The 16427-nt window shown below is 41.5% G+C and overlaps 1 protein-coding gene across 6 annotated transcripts in view; it reads right to left on the bottom strand.

Annotated features, from left to right (window-relative positions):
• mdga2a (MAM domain containing glycosylphosphatidylinositol anchor 2a) overlaps positions 1-16427 on the bottom strand; it is a 180581-nt gene that overhangs the window by 66164 nt on the left and 97990 nt on the right. For all 6 annotated transcript variants that reach the window (XM_032542933.1, XM_032542936.1, XM_032542935.1 and 3 more), the window contains 2 exons: positions 10242-10333; positions 9375-9612 (listed from right to left, as the gene is read on the bottom strand). In XM_032542933.1, the coding sequence (XP_032398824.1) occupies positions 9375-9612; positions 10242-10333 (330 nt within the window). The remainder of the gene's footprint in view (positions 1-9374; positions 9613-10241; positions 10334-16427) is intronic.

The following is a 16427-nucleotide window of genomic DNA, read 5'->3' as shown; positions in this document are numbered from 1 at the left end:
GAATTCTACTGAACCAGACTGAGAGATCATTTAAAGACTCAGAAAACTTTTGCAGGAGTTTTGGGTTAATTAGCTGATTAGAGTGACTCTGAGCCTACAATATTAAACCTTTTCACAATATTCAAATTTTGAGATTATGAGATTTTTTTTCTGAGATTTTTTGGGGTTTTCGTAAACTGTAAGCCATAATCATCAAAATTATAACAAATAAAGACTTGAAATATTTCTCTTTACATGCAGTGAGTTTATAATATAATATATTGGTTTCACCTTTTAAGTTGAATTACTGAAATAAATGAAGTTTTGCACGTTTTTGCATTCTCCTTATCCAAGTTTCATACGTTAATATGGCAAATGTGTTAGCAAACAGTTGCAGCATCGATTTATGGTCCTCACCAACTCTTGAAGGAATTATCTGGTTCTTTAGCTGCTAGATTTGTCACTATGGTCACCAGCAGCGGTTGAATTACATGAATTCAAGTACTGTGCTAAAGTACAAATTTTAACATGTGGTAACATGTAGTTTAAAAAATATGATGTTTTATTATAAATTAAACCACCCCAAAACATATAGGCCTCCAAGTCCAGCTGAAATGATTAGCCGATTAAACAAACTGTTTGGATTGTTTCCAGTTTCTAAAATGTGAGCAATTTTCTGCATTGAGTCCTTTTTAATATTTTAAGTACATTTTCCTGATGATACTACAATGCTTTTACTTAAGAACATTTTCAATGCAGGACGTTTACTTACATTGCCCGTCTGCCATTTACTGCTGGGCAGTTGGCACAGAGTGGGCTTATCAAAGGTTTCTGCCTGCTGCTTCTAAAACAATGCTGATGAGAGTGAACCGCAACAGTGAAGCTGTGGGACGTAATACCAAAACAATGATCTAAAAAATGCTAAAACGCTCCATAGAGCAGGGAGGAACTGGAATCAGGTGGTAATTACACAGGACACCGCTTCACACACATGTAGTCATTTGATCCATTGTTACTATACAAATTTTGATCATAGCATCTTTAAACTGTTTATGGGAAACACTGTGTTGACTAATCATTGTATTATGGCATTTTAATACTTTTCAGCCATTGTAACCCACACATAAAGCTGCTATCAGCTGGTTCAACAGTTATGTATAACTTGAATACATAAACATGTTGGTGTCATTAGCATTGGTGTGGAACACTGGTCATTCACAGATACAACTTGGCAACGCTGTTTGGCAGCAAAGGAGAAGCAAAAACTCTGCACAGACAATGACAGCAGACGCTTATTTCACTCTCATACATTTGCTGATTGGTATTCACTCAATGTCTTGACTGAGGCAGCCAGGTGTCACAAGCTGACATATTTCTTTCAACAGCATATTTTCTCCACTTTTCCAAACGTCTCCTTGGGTTCCAAACAGTGAAACGGTGAACTGACAGCGACGGGATAGGAGGGGAGCAGCAAGCATCCATTAGCGAGTGGAAGAGAGGTATATTCACTGAGCTGCCATCATTACACCTGGCCTCTCCACAGCCCAGATTAGGCAGGCAATTACATTTCTCCGTCTATTGGGTTTGGCAGCGCAAACACTGGCCATCAGCTGCCATTGTCTCTCTCCGCACCATCATGGAAAAGCAAACAGGCATACATGCACGCAGACACTTGCTCATCTCTCTCTCTTGCTTAACCTGTACCTCGTTCTTCCTCCTGCTCTCTCTTTCCAAATGAACACCCTGCCTCTGTGTGAAAGTGACCACTGAGTATGGCAGAAAGCTTGCTACTGGTCTTCACTGTGCTCTCATTGTGCCAAAGCCATCCAAATGCCAGTGATGCCTGCAGGGCATGCCCACTGTCTGCGTATGCTTGTATAGCCCGCACTTATGTGGTTTAATGTCTATGCATGTGCATGTGTGTATAGCTGAGTTTCTCTCTTCTCGCCCACGGGTGACACCATGTTGTGATCTGGCCTCAGTTCCTCAATGGGATGCTACACATTGTTCTGTGTGTGTGTGTGTGTGTTTGCTTTTATACTTTGTGTTGCTAAATTGGGACTGGACTTCCTTATTTGGCCTCAGTAGGGCTGCATCTCTCTAGGGCCTCAGCTGGAACGATCCTCCAAGTGTAGAGTCTGATTGCTGGAGCCTTTTAGCAGGATCCAGCAGCGCCACAGCAGACACACTGCAATGTGAGCTGACTGCAAAACGTAAAAATATCTGGCACTTTGCATTTTCTTACAGCGATGGGAGCCAGAGTGGTGTACACAGACGTTTTTAAGAGTAAACAACATTCCTGTTGCCCCCTTTTCGGGATAAGTGCGGTGACATCACTCCCCATCACCATGGCAACTCTACAACTGCAAGTCCTGCAGAGTGTGTCTCTGTATGTGTGAGAGTGTGTGTTTTGACAGCTTGAGGCCAATGTGTTGGTCACAATGCGACAGGACTTTCTGCTCCTCTGAGTCCTGGACCTCTGTGGACATGTTTTCGAATATGTGTGGGTCGGGGTGTGTGTGTGTGTGTGTGTGTGTGTGTGTGTGTGTGTGGCCTCTATACCGCGGGTTGCTGTAGAGTGATAAATATTCACAGATGTTTTAAAATTGACCATTGATAGACTGCGGCGACACACTGCTGACCAAACATACTACTCTGTGTGTGTTTTTCAGCTCTATGCCGTTCCTGTGATATCTTACCATGCGATCAATCACACAAACCTCTCATGAATTAATGTGGCTGAGATTGAAGAGCAGCAGGCTTTCAATACCAAGGCCCTCTTGGGTTACAGTTTCATGTGTGGCCACAGAAACACTTCTTTTTGTTGATTTTTTTTTAATTTAACCGGCCAGTCAAAAGGAATACCCACTACCCAGATAAAAACAAAATGAACAAATACACACAGTAACTCCCTGGAAGGATTAGAGTTTATGCACATCGCTCAAGTACTAATTTAATCTTTTTAACATATATCATGGACTTGCATCAAAGGTCATAGTACACTTACAATGGATACCACTACACCTCTGCCATAAATGTGCATTGTGTGTACAGACAACGTTGACAGTCTTCAGCAGCAACATCCCAGATGTTTCCGAACCTCTGTTGGCTTGTAAATTCAATGATGGGACCTAATGCTCTCATTATGTTTAAGCCCAGTTTGTAGTTCCAAACCAAATTTTTGTATCTTACAGTGGTAACAGATTATTGACTTCAGGTTTCCAGCTATTCATTATTCATGTCAATGAATGGACTGGACCATATTTTCAATGTAGAGGTCACATCTAATTTCCTCTGTGTTTCAGTTTGATTATTACAGACATATATGCCACCCACATGTAACTGACCAGTCGCTACCCTGAACAGCAATTGTCCGATCACAGCTTAGAAGCTATAACTAGACATGGCAGGCCTGTCAAACTCGGAATTTATCCGCATGTTGAAGCTGTGTGCATATAAAGAGCTGAAGAAGGAGCGAGGTGGTGTCCTTTTTGAGCTTTTCCATGACCAATGTATACTGTAAAAGCATAAGTGTAAGGAATGGGTCAAACAGAGAGCCACACTCACAACTAGCACATCCACTGTATAGTATGTAACTGGGTGGAAGCTGGTTTGTGATGCTATCAAATTTTGGGCTAATGTTAGCAGCTTTGTCCTGCTCTTTATTAGATTGGGGGAAGTTTACACTCCAGCAATTATAGCTTGTAAACATATTACCCAAGAAACACACCAACAAAAACAGTTCTCCCCGTTTTCCTCAATGTTTCTTTAAAAGATCATCTACTGCGAGAATGCTGACCTCATGCAGTTTGAGGCCCAATTTTTAGCATGATATCAAGTATGTAGTCATCAAGAGCATATCTACGACCACTTTTACAGGATGCTGGTTTGAAAACAAGTCAACTCGAAACATGGAAAAGTCTACTGGAGATAGTGTCTTTTAAGTAAATGTTAATTAGCTGGAAAAGTAACGGTTGACAATATAAGATGGGATGTCATTTCAGATGGCAAACTTAACTGTTGTTGGTTATAAATGAGAAGCCTGCTTTTGTCTTGTGAAGAATCAATAACCAATTGTTTTAAAAAAAGGACTAAGAATTTGGGGTGCCTCTGCTACTGTAAACTGCATACATGCCACTGCAACATTAACTAAGAAGGATTAGGGCTTAGCCAATCTATTTAGTTTTTTATCGATTTGAAATTGATATATATACTAATATAATTGATATATATACTATAAATACTTGTACTATACATGTTACTTTAAACACAGCAAAAAGCAGACAAGCTGCAAAAGCAGGATGCACTTCTTATAGGATATTTTCACATTTTTTCAGTGTGTTTTCAGACAGTTGCATGGCCAGCTAGATTTCCTACTAAATAAATACAAAAGAAAAAAAGCAATGAAAGCGATTGGCTATGTGACCAACATCAACAAAGAACCACATTCTGGGCAAACTCCACATATCCATACAAAAGTAGCAAACAAGTTGTTTCCACCCACTGTGACCACACAGCAGTTGAACCTTTGCACCCTGTAGGTGAGTCAGGATGCACACCAGGTTTTTCTTTAACGGGGTCAGTAAATTTACTGCTGAAACAAGCACATCAGTGCAGTCAACAGCCAGCGGTCATGCTGCCCCTGTTAGAGCCTCATGTGGCACGGTCTCTCAGATGATGGCAGATCATGACGAATCAGAGTCAAACAGACAACAGGACGGTTAAAAGGAGGCTAGACAGAGACGAGCATGCCTGCCGCAAGCTTTAGATGACTCAAATTCATTTTGGATTAAAAAAAAACGAGCTTGTACTTTGTGTTTATTAAACCAGCACATTTTTCAATCAACTGAGCACTTAATTGATTTGCTTAGTAATTCATTAACTGCAGTGTTTCTTTAGATTGACAGAAACACTGGGTGGTGCCAGAGTTTTTCAGGTGTGATGGGGATGCTAATTGAAGGACTCATCATGAAAGGATTTATCTCCCTCGCAAGAAGAGAGAGGTGACTTTCAATTCCAATACTTACTTTGTGATCATCAATCTGATTGTAAGGATGAACTACTTCTGCGTGCTGATGCTACAATGTATCAACAGAGACTACACTCGCCACAGTGATGTAGTTTTCTTGAACAAAGGCCGTAGAATACAGTGTTTATTGTGATTATAATACAGAGAGTGCAATAATCGGGTATCCAAAGTAAATGTCAGGAATCCATCCGTAATAACTCTTCATGCTATTAAAAATGTATTTCTGAGATGGTCCTAAAGGTAGCTCCAATCTGATGCCAGAGTCAGAGCAATGGCAATAATTGCATCATCTGACAATTATCCAGCAAGACACACCCACTAAACACACGTCTTTTCATGCAGATTAATGAGAGGATTAATCAGCTAGTTCCTGTTGGAAGTTTATGGGATGTTTTATGTTTTACACTAATGCTCGTAACTCTTTTCAGCTGTTCCTGTGTCTTGCGGTTCTTAATCCTGACAGTATCCAAAGGGGGGGTCTGTGTCCTCGTTTCCAGACCACGCTCATAAATAAGCATTAGCCTTGCAATCTCCGGGAGCCCTGACGAGAAAAGAAGTTGCTTATTTAATGAGCGTTCCATGATAGCAAATATTAGCGCTGTTTGGCAAAAGGGAGAAATCATGAAGGCTGCTGAAATCTGTGTTCATCAAAAGTTGAAGGAATGGAGGATAATGAATATTCTCTTTCATGGAGACATGCTGTGGGCTCGGGCTAAATCCAGGTTTGGAATCTGGAACTGGAGCCAATGCTGGAGCAGCCAGCAAGCTCCAAAGTGTTCAAACTAGAGACACTTTAGGCTCAATCGCTTCCCAACCAGTTCCCCAGCAAGAAGCCCTGGCAGACCTGCAGCGTAATCTCCTTTAAACGCTTTTATTAGGACTTCTAATTGCGGCTTGGGCTTTCTCCCTTCAGGAGAACAGGCAGAGGAACAATAACGGGGCTTATTCACCCCAAAACAGGCTGCAGGCGTATGCAGGCAGAGGCACAAGCTTTAGCACACAACAGCTATACTGTGCCGCTCAGTGAAGACGCTTCTCTGATTCACGACATCAATCTGACTGAAAGAAACTCCACACATGACAAGCAGGAAAACAGAACACCCCAGTCACATCCCAGGTAAAGCGGAGGGAATTGTTACTGGCGGAAGCAAAATTCATATAATATTTCCTATGACAGGACCAGCTTTATGACAATGCAAGACATTCATAATATTTCATACCCAGACATCTGACTGGAACAATGAAAGCTTAAGAAGCAATCACATCAAAGCCTTGAGGAAACCTTTCATTTCATTTGATCACAATAGAGTCAGTCATTTTCTTGGTTAATTCCTTAGTCAGGCAACAGTGTTTTTTTCACAGTAAAGGGTCTGTGTTAATGCAATGCCATCGCACAGGCACTCCAAAAGATGCGACTGCACTACTTAAAAGATAATGAGGAAACAATCTTGGCAGGTGCGATTGATCCCACTGTTTTATAGCACAGGGATTATCAAAGGATTATCTAACAATAATTATGCACCCAAGGTCGACACACCGCTTTAATGTTCACGCTGCGAGTGGCAGCGGGGGGTGTGTGCGATGGAAAAACAAGATGGTGAGAGGAGGTAAGGGTGCGCGAGTGTCAAGAAGTGCCTGTCGGTGTGTGTGCTCGCGTGCGTGCGTGTAAAAGGGGAAACAGAGCTTGCAATGAACACAATCCCAAGTTGCAAAATATCACACAACCCAAAAGACAGTTATCAGTAGAGAATACACGCCAGTCAATTCTAAGCATAAACAGATATCACCTGTGCCAGCGACAACACCAAACCACGGGAATTCCCCACTTGGAAAATCTGAAAATGTGGGATGAGTGAGCAGCAAGCAGAACACTACCTTTGTGGCGCCTCTGAGTGGATTGGGTCACACACCTCTGGATGGAGTCTATGGGCGATGAAGTAATGCCTGGTGACACCGGAGTATTACCACACATTTGCTGCACACTGACTGACCTCACAGTGGAGATTACAGATAAAAGACCACTATTCTTGTCCCATTACATGTGTTATCGCTTAGTCTCTCTAACCACTGTGTTTCACCATTATTGCAGAGCCTGCAGGCTGTGAGTACGCACAAAACGTATTGTTAACTGTACTCAATGTGCTATGTAGCAGTCTTCTAAAAGCCTGGCTCTCTTTTGTTGCCTTGTGAAGCTGCTCCCGCCTTCTTTCTTATTAAATCTGACAGCAGAGAGGGTTGATTGATGCTTGAATCTATGACAATAGATAGAAAAGGGGGATGTTTGACAGCAGGTTTTTTTGTCTTTTGATTATACTTTTAAAGATTGAATGATTTCATTATCTTAGCACCTACGCTTTGCCTTCCTTTGAAACAACCGTGCACAACAAGATAGCAGGGTGTCTAAAAGACAACAAACTGCTGTTGTAACACTGTTCTGTTTCTATAAGACCACTCAACATGCCACGACTAAAACTTAACTAGAACGATGCGGCTCAGTAGACAAGGTGGACTGGAATGTTGTGTTACTAACATGCTTTATACAAACGTTAGAACAGTGGTGGAAGCAGCCAATTAGATGGGAGGACAATGGATGTTTAGTCTCTGATTAGTTGGACCTATGGAGTTGGTGTGTCACAATTATATGCAATAACAAGAAATTACAGTTCTTGAACATGTTTCAGCCTTTGACCCACTGTACTTAACATAGTTGTAAATGCATAGAGTTTTACAATGCAATAGATGATGACAACTAAAATTTACAGAGTTTATTCTTAGATGTAAAGAAATGGTTTAAACAACTCACTGACTGGACACGATTAGAATACAATGATATCAAAACTGATAGGATCAATAACAAAAACTACCAAAATAAGACATCAATTGTTGAAAACAGTTAAAGTACCAAGACTCACAGTTTAAGGGTGTTTTCACACCTAAAAGTCCGGACCGAGGTCTATACCAACGTTCGTTTTTAATTACAATGTATACATTTGATCCCGTTCTTTTTGGTTTCACATAATGATTTTGCTAGGGCACTAAAGACTTTTCCATGACATACCTACGGCGTGTCGTCACCACGCACGTCTCCCTTTGATTGGTGAGTAGACGGGCGTGCGTCTGACGTTGGTGTGTTTTTATTTTGGCGGGTATTCTTTTCCGTATGAATAAAAAGAAATGAACGAATGAATGAGCAATTCCCGATTGCGTTAATATGGTTTTACTACCAGCAGCAGCCACAACGTCAGCACCAATTGCAAGCGCAGTAAATGTGACATTTTTTTGAGTGTTTTCTGTTTGACTTTTAATGTTTTCCTCTGACCAAAATTAAATTAAATATCTAATCTCCTCCTCTCCCCACGCACTTCCACAACTCATTTTTGCTTGTTTTAGCGGGTTTTTTTTCTTTTCTTTTTCTTTTTCTATGGTATGTAGTTGCCTAACTTCCTGTAAATGGTCCAAAATCCAAACCATCCAAAAAGTGTTTTCATACTGCAAATGAACCGAACCATGGTTCAGTTAGGTCCGGACCGAGACCGCCTCTCTTGGGAGCCTTTAGTTTGGTTGAATTGAACTAGAGTGTGTTTGCCCCGCTGGCGCGGTTTGTTTGGGCAGGTGAGAATGTGGCAATCAAACTCGGGTGCGCACAAAAAGCGGATCAAACAAGCATACCGAGACCTGCTTAAAGAGGTGGTCTCGGTAGCTTGCCGTCCGTCACTCGTATCTCCGAGGTCAAACCAGCTGCTGCTGAAATTGGAGGCAGAGCAGCGCGAAGTCTCGGGGACCAGAGCAGACATCTCTTGCGATTTCATTTTAATGAAATGAGCTGGTTTGACCTCTAGACCAGAACACAGCACCCTCTTCCTGTATTTACTTTCTCGCTCCCTCCCCCAGACATATTCCACCAATAAGAGGGCTGGACGATCTTGATTTGTAATGACGCAATTTTGTATGCTTTTCAAGGTGTGAAACCAAACCAAACCGACCGAGGGCAAATTGCTCCAAGTTTACTAACTCACCCACTGATCAACCAATCGGACCAAAGCAAATAAACTACAGGTGTGAAAACGCCCTTGATCGGACCAAAATATCCGGACTGTGGACCAGACGCACCTTTCTTGCCTGCAATTTTGCTACAGACCAAACTGAAAAGTTCAAAAGTGCGGACCAAATGAGGTACGTATGAAAACATCCTAAGAAACACCACTATGTTTTTTCTTTCCTTTGGTTTGTCATTAAGCATTTTCAATCTCTTGATCTTCTAAAGCTTGTGTGTGTGTATGACTGAAGTGGTAACAAGATGTGTGTGTCAAAGGTGTTGCGGGAGGTGTGTAGATGTGTCACTGACACAAAGGGGTGTGAGGCTCACCAGTAGTAGAAGAGATGTTGACATCAATGCTGATATCAGGGATGCCTCCTCCCTTCAGCGCAGCCACGCAGGTGTACGTGCCGAAATCTGTAAACTTGAGGTCTATGATGTCCAGGTTGGTGGTCCCCGGGGAGATGTCGGGGTCCGTCTGGGTGATGACCATCCGCTCTGAGCTCCGCAGGGCGCGGCCATTCTTCAGCCAGCTAAAAGTCAGCTCCTCTGGTGGGGTCGCCTCCACCTATAGGATATGCAGCACATTGTTATTTGTGCTGCTTTTTTTTAGTAACTTAATGTTTATCATATGCATGCATGCATAGGCGGACTGTCAATCTGGCAGTTCTGGTGAATGCCAGAAGGGCCGATGCACTCTTGGGCCGATTTAGGCCAATGGAAAAAAAATAAATAAATGTGGCAACACTGGCGTTTCACACAAACAAAAATATGCAACATTGTACGGCTGAAGCCTAGAGCCTCCCATCTGGTGTAGTCGGGCTTCTAATTTCAAAATAAAAGCTTGCATCTGGTTCGCTAGCTATGTCTTCGTACTTTAAGTACTTTTGTTTAAGTATGTAATAATATGTTTAAAATATGCAAGCATTCCATTCTATTCTAAGATTGTGCCATGGTAGTTTATTTGAAGGTTTTATGAATTGCTCCAGTGTGTGTATTTTTTCATTATGAAAGCCTGAAAGTGTGCCTCATGATGCTGGTGCCAAAATCTCACAAGATCCTGTTTTTTGTCATTAAAAAGTAAATAACGTCACAGTCGGAAATTGGGCAAGTAAGGGACGGAGTTGCCAGGGACGGATTTTGTCCCAGTCCGCCCCTGCATACATGTATGTGTTTACTCTGCCAGTGCAACTATACCTGACAAGATATCTTGACTTCACGTCCAATCTGGATGTTGTCGTCATTGTGGTAGGGGTCAGGAGTGATCCAGAATCGCCCCTTTTTCAAAGCTGTGAAGAGATAATCCATTTTATTAGAACCAGATTTACTTTGGCACTCGTTCCTTGTGCAAGTTTACGACAAGATGCTGGAACAAACTCTGAAACCTGTTTTTTCTGTAGGTTATGGCTTTTCTTGTCATATTGATGTGATCTGTGAGATTTAATCCCAAAGACAGGACTTTATAGATTTTTTAAAAATTGATTTTTTTTTACTTTGCCCAATGTCCCCACTTGGGTCGTAAATCGTTGTTATGCATCTCCAGTGAACGTACTGTAAACCCGACTGTGCTGCTCGTCCCTGCTCAGCCTTTGAGCACTTTGAGTCCCACATTGTTCAAATGCATAGAACGACTTAGTAGTGTCACAGCTACCTGATGTAACTGATCTGAACTTTGCACATTGGGAGCAAAACCCATTTCTTAAATGAATTCTATGAAAACTGTAACTGTTCTTCTAAAACAACAACTAAAAGTTTAGTTTTTGATGCTGCTGAAGGGTCAAACAGAGAAGAGATGAAACAGAACCGTATGTTCTTTTTGAAGACTAAAGCATTGAATCAACATTAATATTGATAGCTACGGACTCAAGAATCCGACAACATCCAAGCAGGTTTTTACACACACACACACACACACACACACACACACACACACACACACACACACACTGTGAAATTGGAGAGATACCTAACAAAATATCCACCATTTCTAATCCAATTTGGTTTGCAAACTCCATTTCAAAGCGTAGCTTGTGTGAACAGAAAAAAGAAAATGATTTCATTATAATGCATGCTGTATTGGTTCCAAACCCTGCGCCTACTGTTCAATTCATCTTCTCTGCAAAAAAAAAAAAAAAAGACCCAAAAAAGCTGATGGCACCATGCAAATCTTTTCATCTAGCAATTCCCAAGTGACATTATCATATTCAGTTTGGTAAAGGGAAAGCGAAAACAAAACCTGCGTGTCAGATTTAAACACAGGAAATTGAATGTGCAAAACATTGTGATGCCTGCCAAGCTGCACATTGAGGGGAGAGGCGAGTGACACACGCCTCCCTGACATGATCTTCCTCCTCGCGTTTGAAATCAGCCTCGGCAGGCAGAGAATCCTATTTCTAACGTGGCATGTCAGATAAAAATATTACATATCATGTCAACAGGCAAATTCTCACAAACGCCACTGTGCATTAATTCTTGTATCCCCTAAATTACATATAATAAGGTGCTGTCTATCAGTAATGTTGTATATAATGCGACAGTACTAGCATGGAAACTGTGTCAATTAGCATAATATGGTAAGCAGCATATGTCTGTGACCTTTAAGGATGTGAGAATAATACGAAGCATTACCTGCAACCCTCGTTCAATTCCCGTTTCAGCCCAGCTCTGCATCAGTGTACATCTACTACTGTACATACATACCAAGATTCAATTTCCTTAAAGCCAATACAAACAGTATAAGTTCAATGAGGCGACACAAACTCAGTGGTGGAAGCCATTAAGTGGGCAGATTTCCTTGTCAGACATGTCAGAAGGTGAAAAACCCCAAAGACAGAGTTGTAGTTATATCTTGACAGCTAGAAAAGGCTTTTGTGTCTCTGCGACATCCCCAGCATATTTGGTAGCGGCTTCTTACGAAAGCATTATCTAATCCACCACACACACACACACACACACACACTTCATCATCACAAATCATTGTGCTGTCACAAGTGACAGTGGATAAACATTTGGATTAACTGCTTTTTACATTCCTCTGGCTCAAGTATATTCCTCCCTTAATCTAAAGAACACATTTGACACCGAGCCGGCTCTGCTTCCCCGTTAGACCAGATTTAGTCTTTTTTGGTGAAGTTGTTTGTTAGAATAAACTCAGGTCGTTGTCTTCAGTTGTTCCGTTGTGTTTACTGTCAAACACGTCATGTGCGTCACCTCTTTATCAGTTATGCACTCGCCACCATGACTGATACATTTCAACTGACATGAACGTGTTATTTAGATAAGTGACGGCTCTAGGTAGGCATGTATTATAATTTTGCTCCAGAGGCAATTTATTTTACAACACATCCATGTTATCAGCACAAAACACAAAATTGGGCAGCTAAATACAATTCTGATGCTGTCTAGATACTACTAATGAGACCCTTGACCCCTCCAATCCATTCATCTCCTTCAATTGCCCAACACTTTATCCAGCCAATGGGGGCTTAATGAGAAAGTCAACCAACCCTAGGGTTATTTGTAATGTACCTCTATTTGTAGAGGAGAGGTATACATATGACGAGGTCCATGATCAGTAAACTAGTCAATTATCATATTCTCCATCTACTTGCAAATTTATGAATAACAAGATCTGGACTTATCACTGACACAAGGAAGCAACAGATTATAGTCCACACCGACCTGGTTGCTCATGCTCCATTTTTTTAAATCCATGATAATAACAAAACACCAGATACTCCCTATATTATAATACCCATCAGTACGTCACCACCAAGCATTAGAGCTAATATCAATTTTATTTTTTTATTTAAAAAAAAACAATCTGCAACCACTTTAATAATCATTAAACACAGTCATGTTTACTGTAAACAGAAAATATTTAAGGGGAGTTTTACTGTATGTCCACTCTGCTAAGAAAAATGGTCTGCCCTGCAAGGTGCAAAGATCCCACCCCAACCGGGAGCAGAAATGTCTGATTAAATCTCAATGGTCACTTTTCCGTTCCCTACCCACACTTCCCCTCGTCGTGACTCAGCCTCCACTCATTTCCGCACAAACCTGCAGTGCACGTCAGAACGGCCAGTGCTGCATACGTGCTCTCATGCATATTTCATAATCGGTTCCCTTCCTGCCTCCTTCTCCTGCAAATTTATCTGACCATAAATATTGAATAGCAAGTAGGCATTCCTGTAAATCGGCTACATTTGTGTACACACCCGATAAGTGGGCATTACTTCACCTGGTTGTAGTAAATTTTGCTGGACAGCTGAAGTGACTAAAACGGTGCCTGTTCCCTTACGCATGGGAGGAAATCTAAACTGGAGGCATTTTAAAAAAGGGACTGTGGTTGAGTGTGTTAGGTGAGAAGTGCAAAGTTGGGAGTCTTTATCGGGTGGTGGTGCTCTGTCACTCTTCCTTCCCCTTTTCTGATAAGCAATTCATGGCAAAGTCACATGAATCTTTAACAAGGGCTCCACTTGGAAACAGAACTTTCCCATTTGCTCTAGAGGTAAACTATGTCTGTGACCATTGTTTCACAATTTCTACAACATCCTTTATAACTTACAAGGGTACGTGTGTATGCTGTAAAGTAGAAGTTAGTGAGTCAGTATTCTACTGTAGGTATTTAGAAATGACAAAATATTATGAACGCCTCTTTGATACAATGGATTTGTAATGAACAATGTATGTTTATCAAGTTTGCCAAAAGCATTCCAACTTAAGGTCTACCTACTGTAGTAGCATGTCTGGAGCTTTCAATTATATCAAACAGTCTTAATTAGCGGATTGAGTTTGCTCAGTTGTTATGGAGATGGATCTGAGCTCAACAGATCCAACTAGGAATTCTGCCACACCAACAGAGAGAAGAACAGGGTCAGGGTTAGGTACACTGGAGAACTTCTTGCAGGAATTAGGAGCCAGCTGGAAGTGGCATTAGCTGCTAATTAAGGATGCAAACCTTCATGTTTTTCTCTCGTGTCTTGATCATCATCTATGATGTGGAAAGCTGCAGATTTCCACATAGTCCAAGAAATAAAAAGTATGGATCCTGGTCATACAGTAGTTTAGTAATAAAATCCGAGAGCTCCACAATTGTCTCCTGCCTGGCTCCTGAAAGAGCCCTAAACCACTTTGTGACTGTGTCTGTAAAAGGTGCTATACCAAATAAGTGTATTAATATTATTAAACATATTATTATCAGACTTTGCTAACATTTAAGAGCCGAGAGCATTAGAGCAGCGAATGGAAACAAGTTGCTCTGCCGCCCAATTCCATCACTCCTCTAAGAATTTATGATACCATTGCGTGTAGTAAAGTGTGTGTTGTAAAGACATTCTGTCAGTGTTTATAGTAGTCTTGTCATTTCTTTCAGTGTGGGAAAGTCTGTACCTTAAACAGGCATGTCATTTCGGAACACAGCAAGGTAACAGGAGAGGGGCGGGTCAACCATAAGTGCACAGGGAGAATTTCCAAATGTTTGCAGAATTTAGGTTGGATCTGTGGTACTATAACGACGCAGCTGACTCTCAGAGTTTTAGATCAGTTTTCTGATACAGAACGTATTGGTTAGCCTTTAAACCCCTACAACTACGCAAAGCTATTGTTACATTTTTGTTGAGATGTCAGCTGTTGGTTAGGAAAACAGCACAAATTGAATTAAGGCATATCTGTCAAATTCAATAAAAAGATTGGTTGTAGTTTGTACTGTATGAGAAATATTAAAGGATTTGCAGAAGGATTAATGTAAAGCCCTTAACACATCAACCAGAAAAGGCAGTTGGACTGATCAGTCTCCCCAGTTGGTCAAAAAAGTGCCTCGGGACACACCAAAGCGACAAGACGTAATACACCTCCATAACAGCAGGTGGCGCTAATCTGTATCGCCTGAAAATAAAAACCGGCAGGTGATTGGACGCACGCGTCACGTGGGTCTGGGTTCCCTGAAAATTCAAAGCCAGACTGTCATGGCGGCTTGTTCAGAATACAATCTCATATTTTACTTACGAAACGTGTTTTCTGAAAACCTTTTAAGCAAGAGATAGGCCGTGCAGCTGCTGAATCTGTCATTTCAGATCGACAAAGGTCAGTTTAAAAGGTTTTCATCAGACTTTGAGAGACTCTAGTCACGCTCATTCTGCTCCTCGTTTCCGGGTTAGCACTCCACAAATCAGATTGGTCATTTGAGTCCAACTGCCGGCAGTGCCCGCCTTTCGACTGAGCATTTCAGGTCGGCCAAAATGGAGGCTGACGGCCCCTTTAGACCACTCAGGACGGACAACGGCAGGGAACACACCGAACTCGAGTCACCAACCTCGCCAGACTGTCCGACGGACCAATTATCGGGTTGGTGTGTCAAGGCCCTAAGACATACCACTTGTTAGCAAGGCTGGTCTAGCAGTAGCTCCTTCATTAGGTGCAAACAAAAGCAAGAAATCATTACCAAATAAAGCACAATTTAAACACACATTTCAGGCACCAGTGTAGAAAATCCTGTAATAAAAAAAAAAAATTTATACATCATTGCCGGTATCACAGGTGCTGGGGCACTAAACCCAAGTCAACCTACGCACATCCAAACTCTAAATTAATTATTCATACATTTTGGAAGCTGGTTTCTTTTTATCACCATCAGAGTTTTCTGTTATTGAACCCTGACTGTGGCAACATGCCAAGAAGTAAAACATCCACTATAGGGACACTTGCAGGAGCTACTTTCTTCAGGGTTATTACAAGAGAGTTCTGCGTATGCTTACATCCTGTACCCTCTTTTACCTGAGTGATTGCATGCGGTTCAATGATTATCTAGTGAATACTCAATTCTTTTGGATCATTACCGAACATTTTACAGTGTTTCTGTGTTCTTTTTTTATTTTACTGCAAACTGAAGTGCTTTTTCCTGCAGCGAGCCTGTATGATTCTCCCTAGCTTTAATAGCCTGTGGGAATAATGGGTGGCCTGAACATGAAAAGCAGATAATCACACAAAGAAAAGCCCTGGTTGAGGCCTTCTTCTACAGAGAGCTTGTGTTGCAAGGCAGGATTACAATACTACCTCAGGAGAGCTTCTTAGCCGGGCAAAAGCACACACAGCCCTGACATATTGATTATGACATGCACGTATGTGGGCACAAAATGACAAAGACACATTGACATCACTTATGAGCACACACAAATGCAGAAAACTGTCCCCCCGAACTTATCCCAGTGCACTCTCCCTGCCTTTGTTTGGTAGAAAAAGAAAACATGCCTCAATCCGCTCTCACCCGAAATTATTATCCTCCTATATCTACCCATCAGTCCATCTCATTTTTTAGTCACTCCTGTCTGTCTCTCAGCAGGCATCATGCTGTGCTCTCCATTCACTCTGTGAATTCTCTCTGCT

Source organism: Etheostoma spectabile, chromosome 18, assembly GCF_008692095.1.
Source record: "Etheostoma spectabile isolate EspeVRDwgs_2016 chromosome 18, UIUC_Espe_1.0, whole genome shotgun sequence".
Lineage (NCBI taxonomy): Eukaryota > Metazoa > Chordata > Actinopteri > Perciformes > Percidae > Etheostoma > Etheostoma spectabile.
Note: the sequence above shows the minus strand (reverse complement) of the source record. Positions and strands in the feature narration are given on the sequence as shown.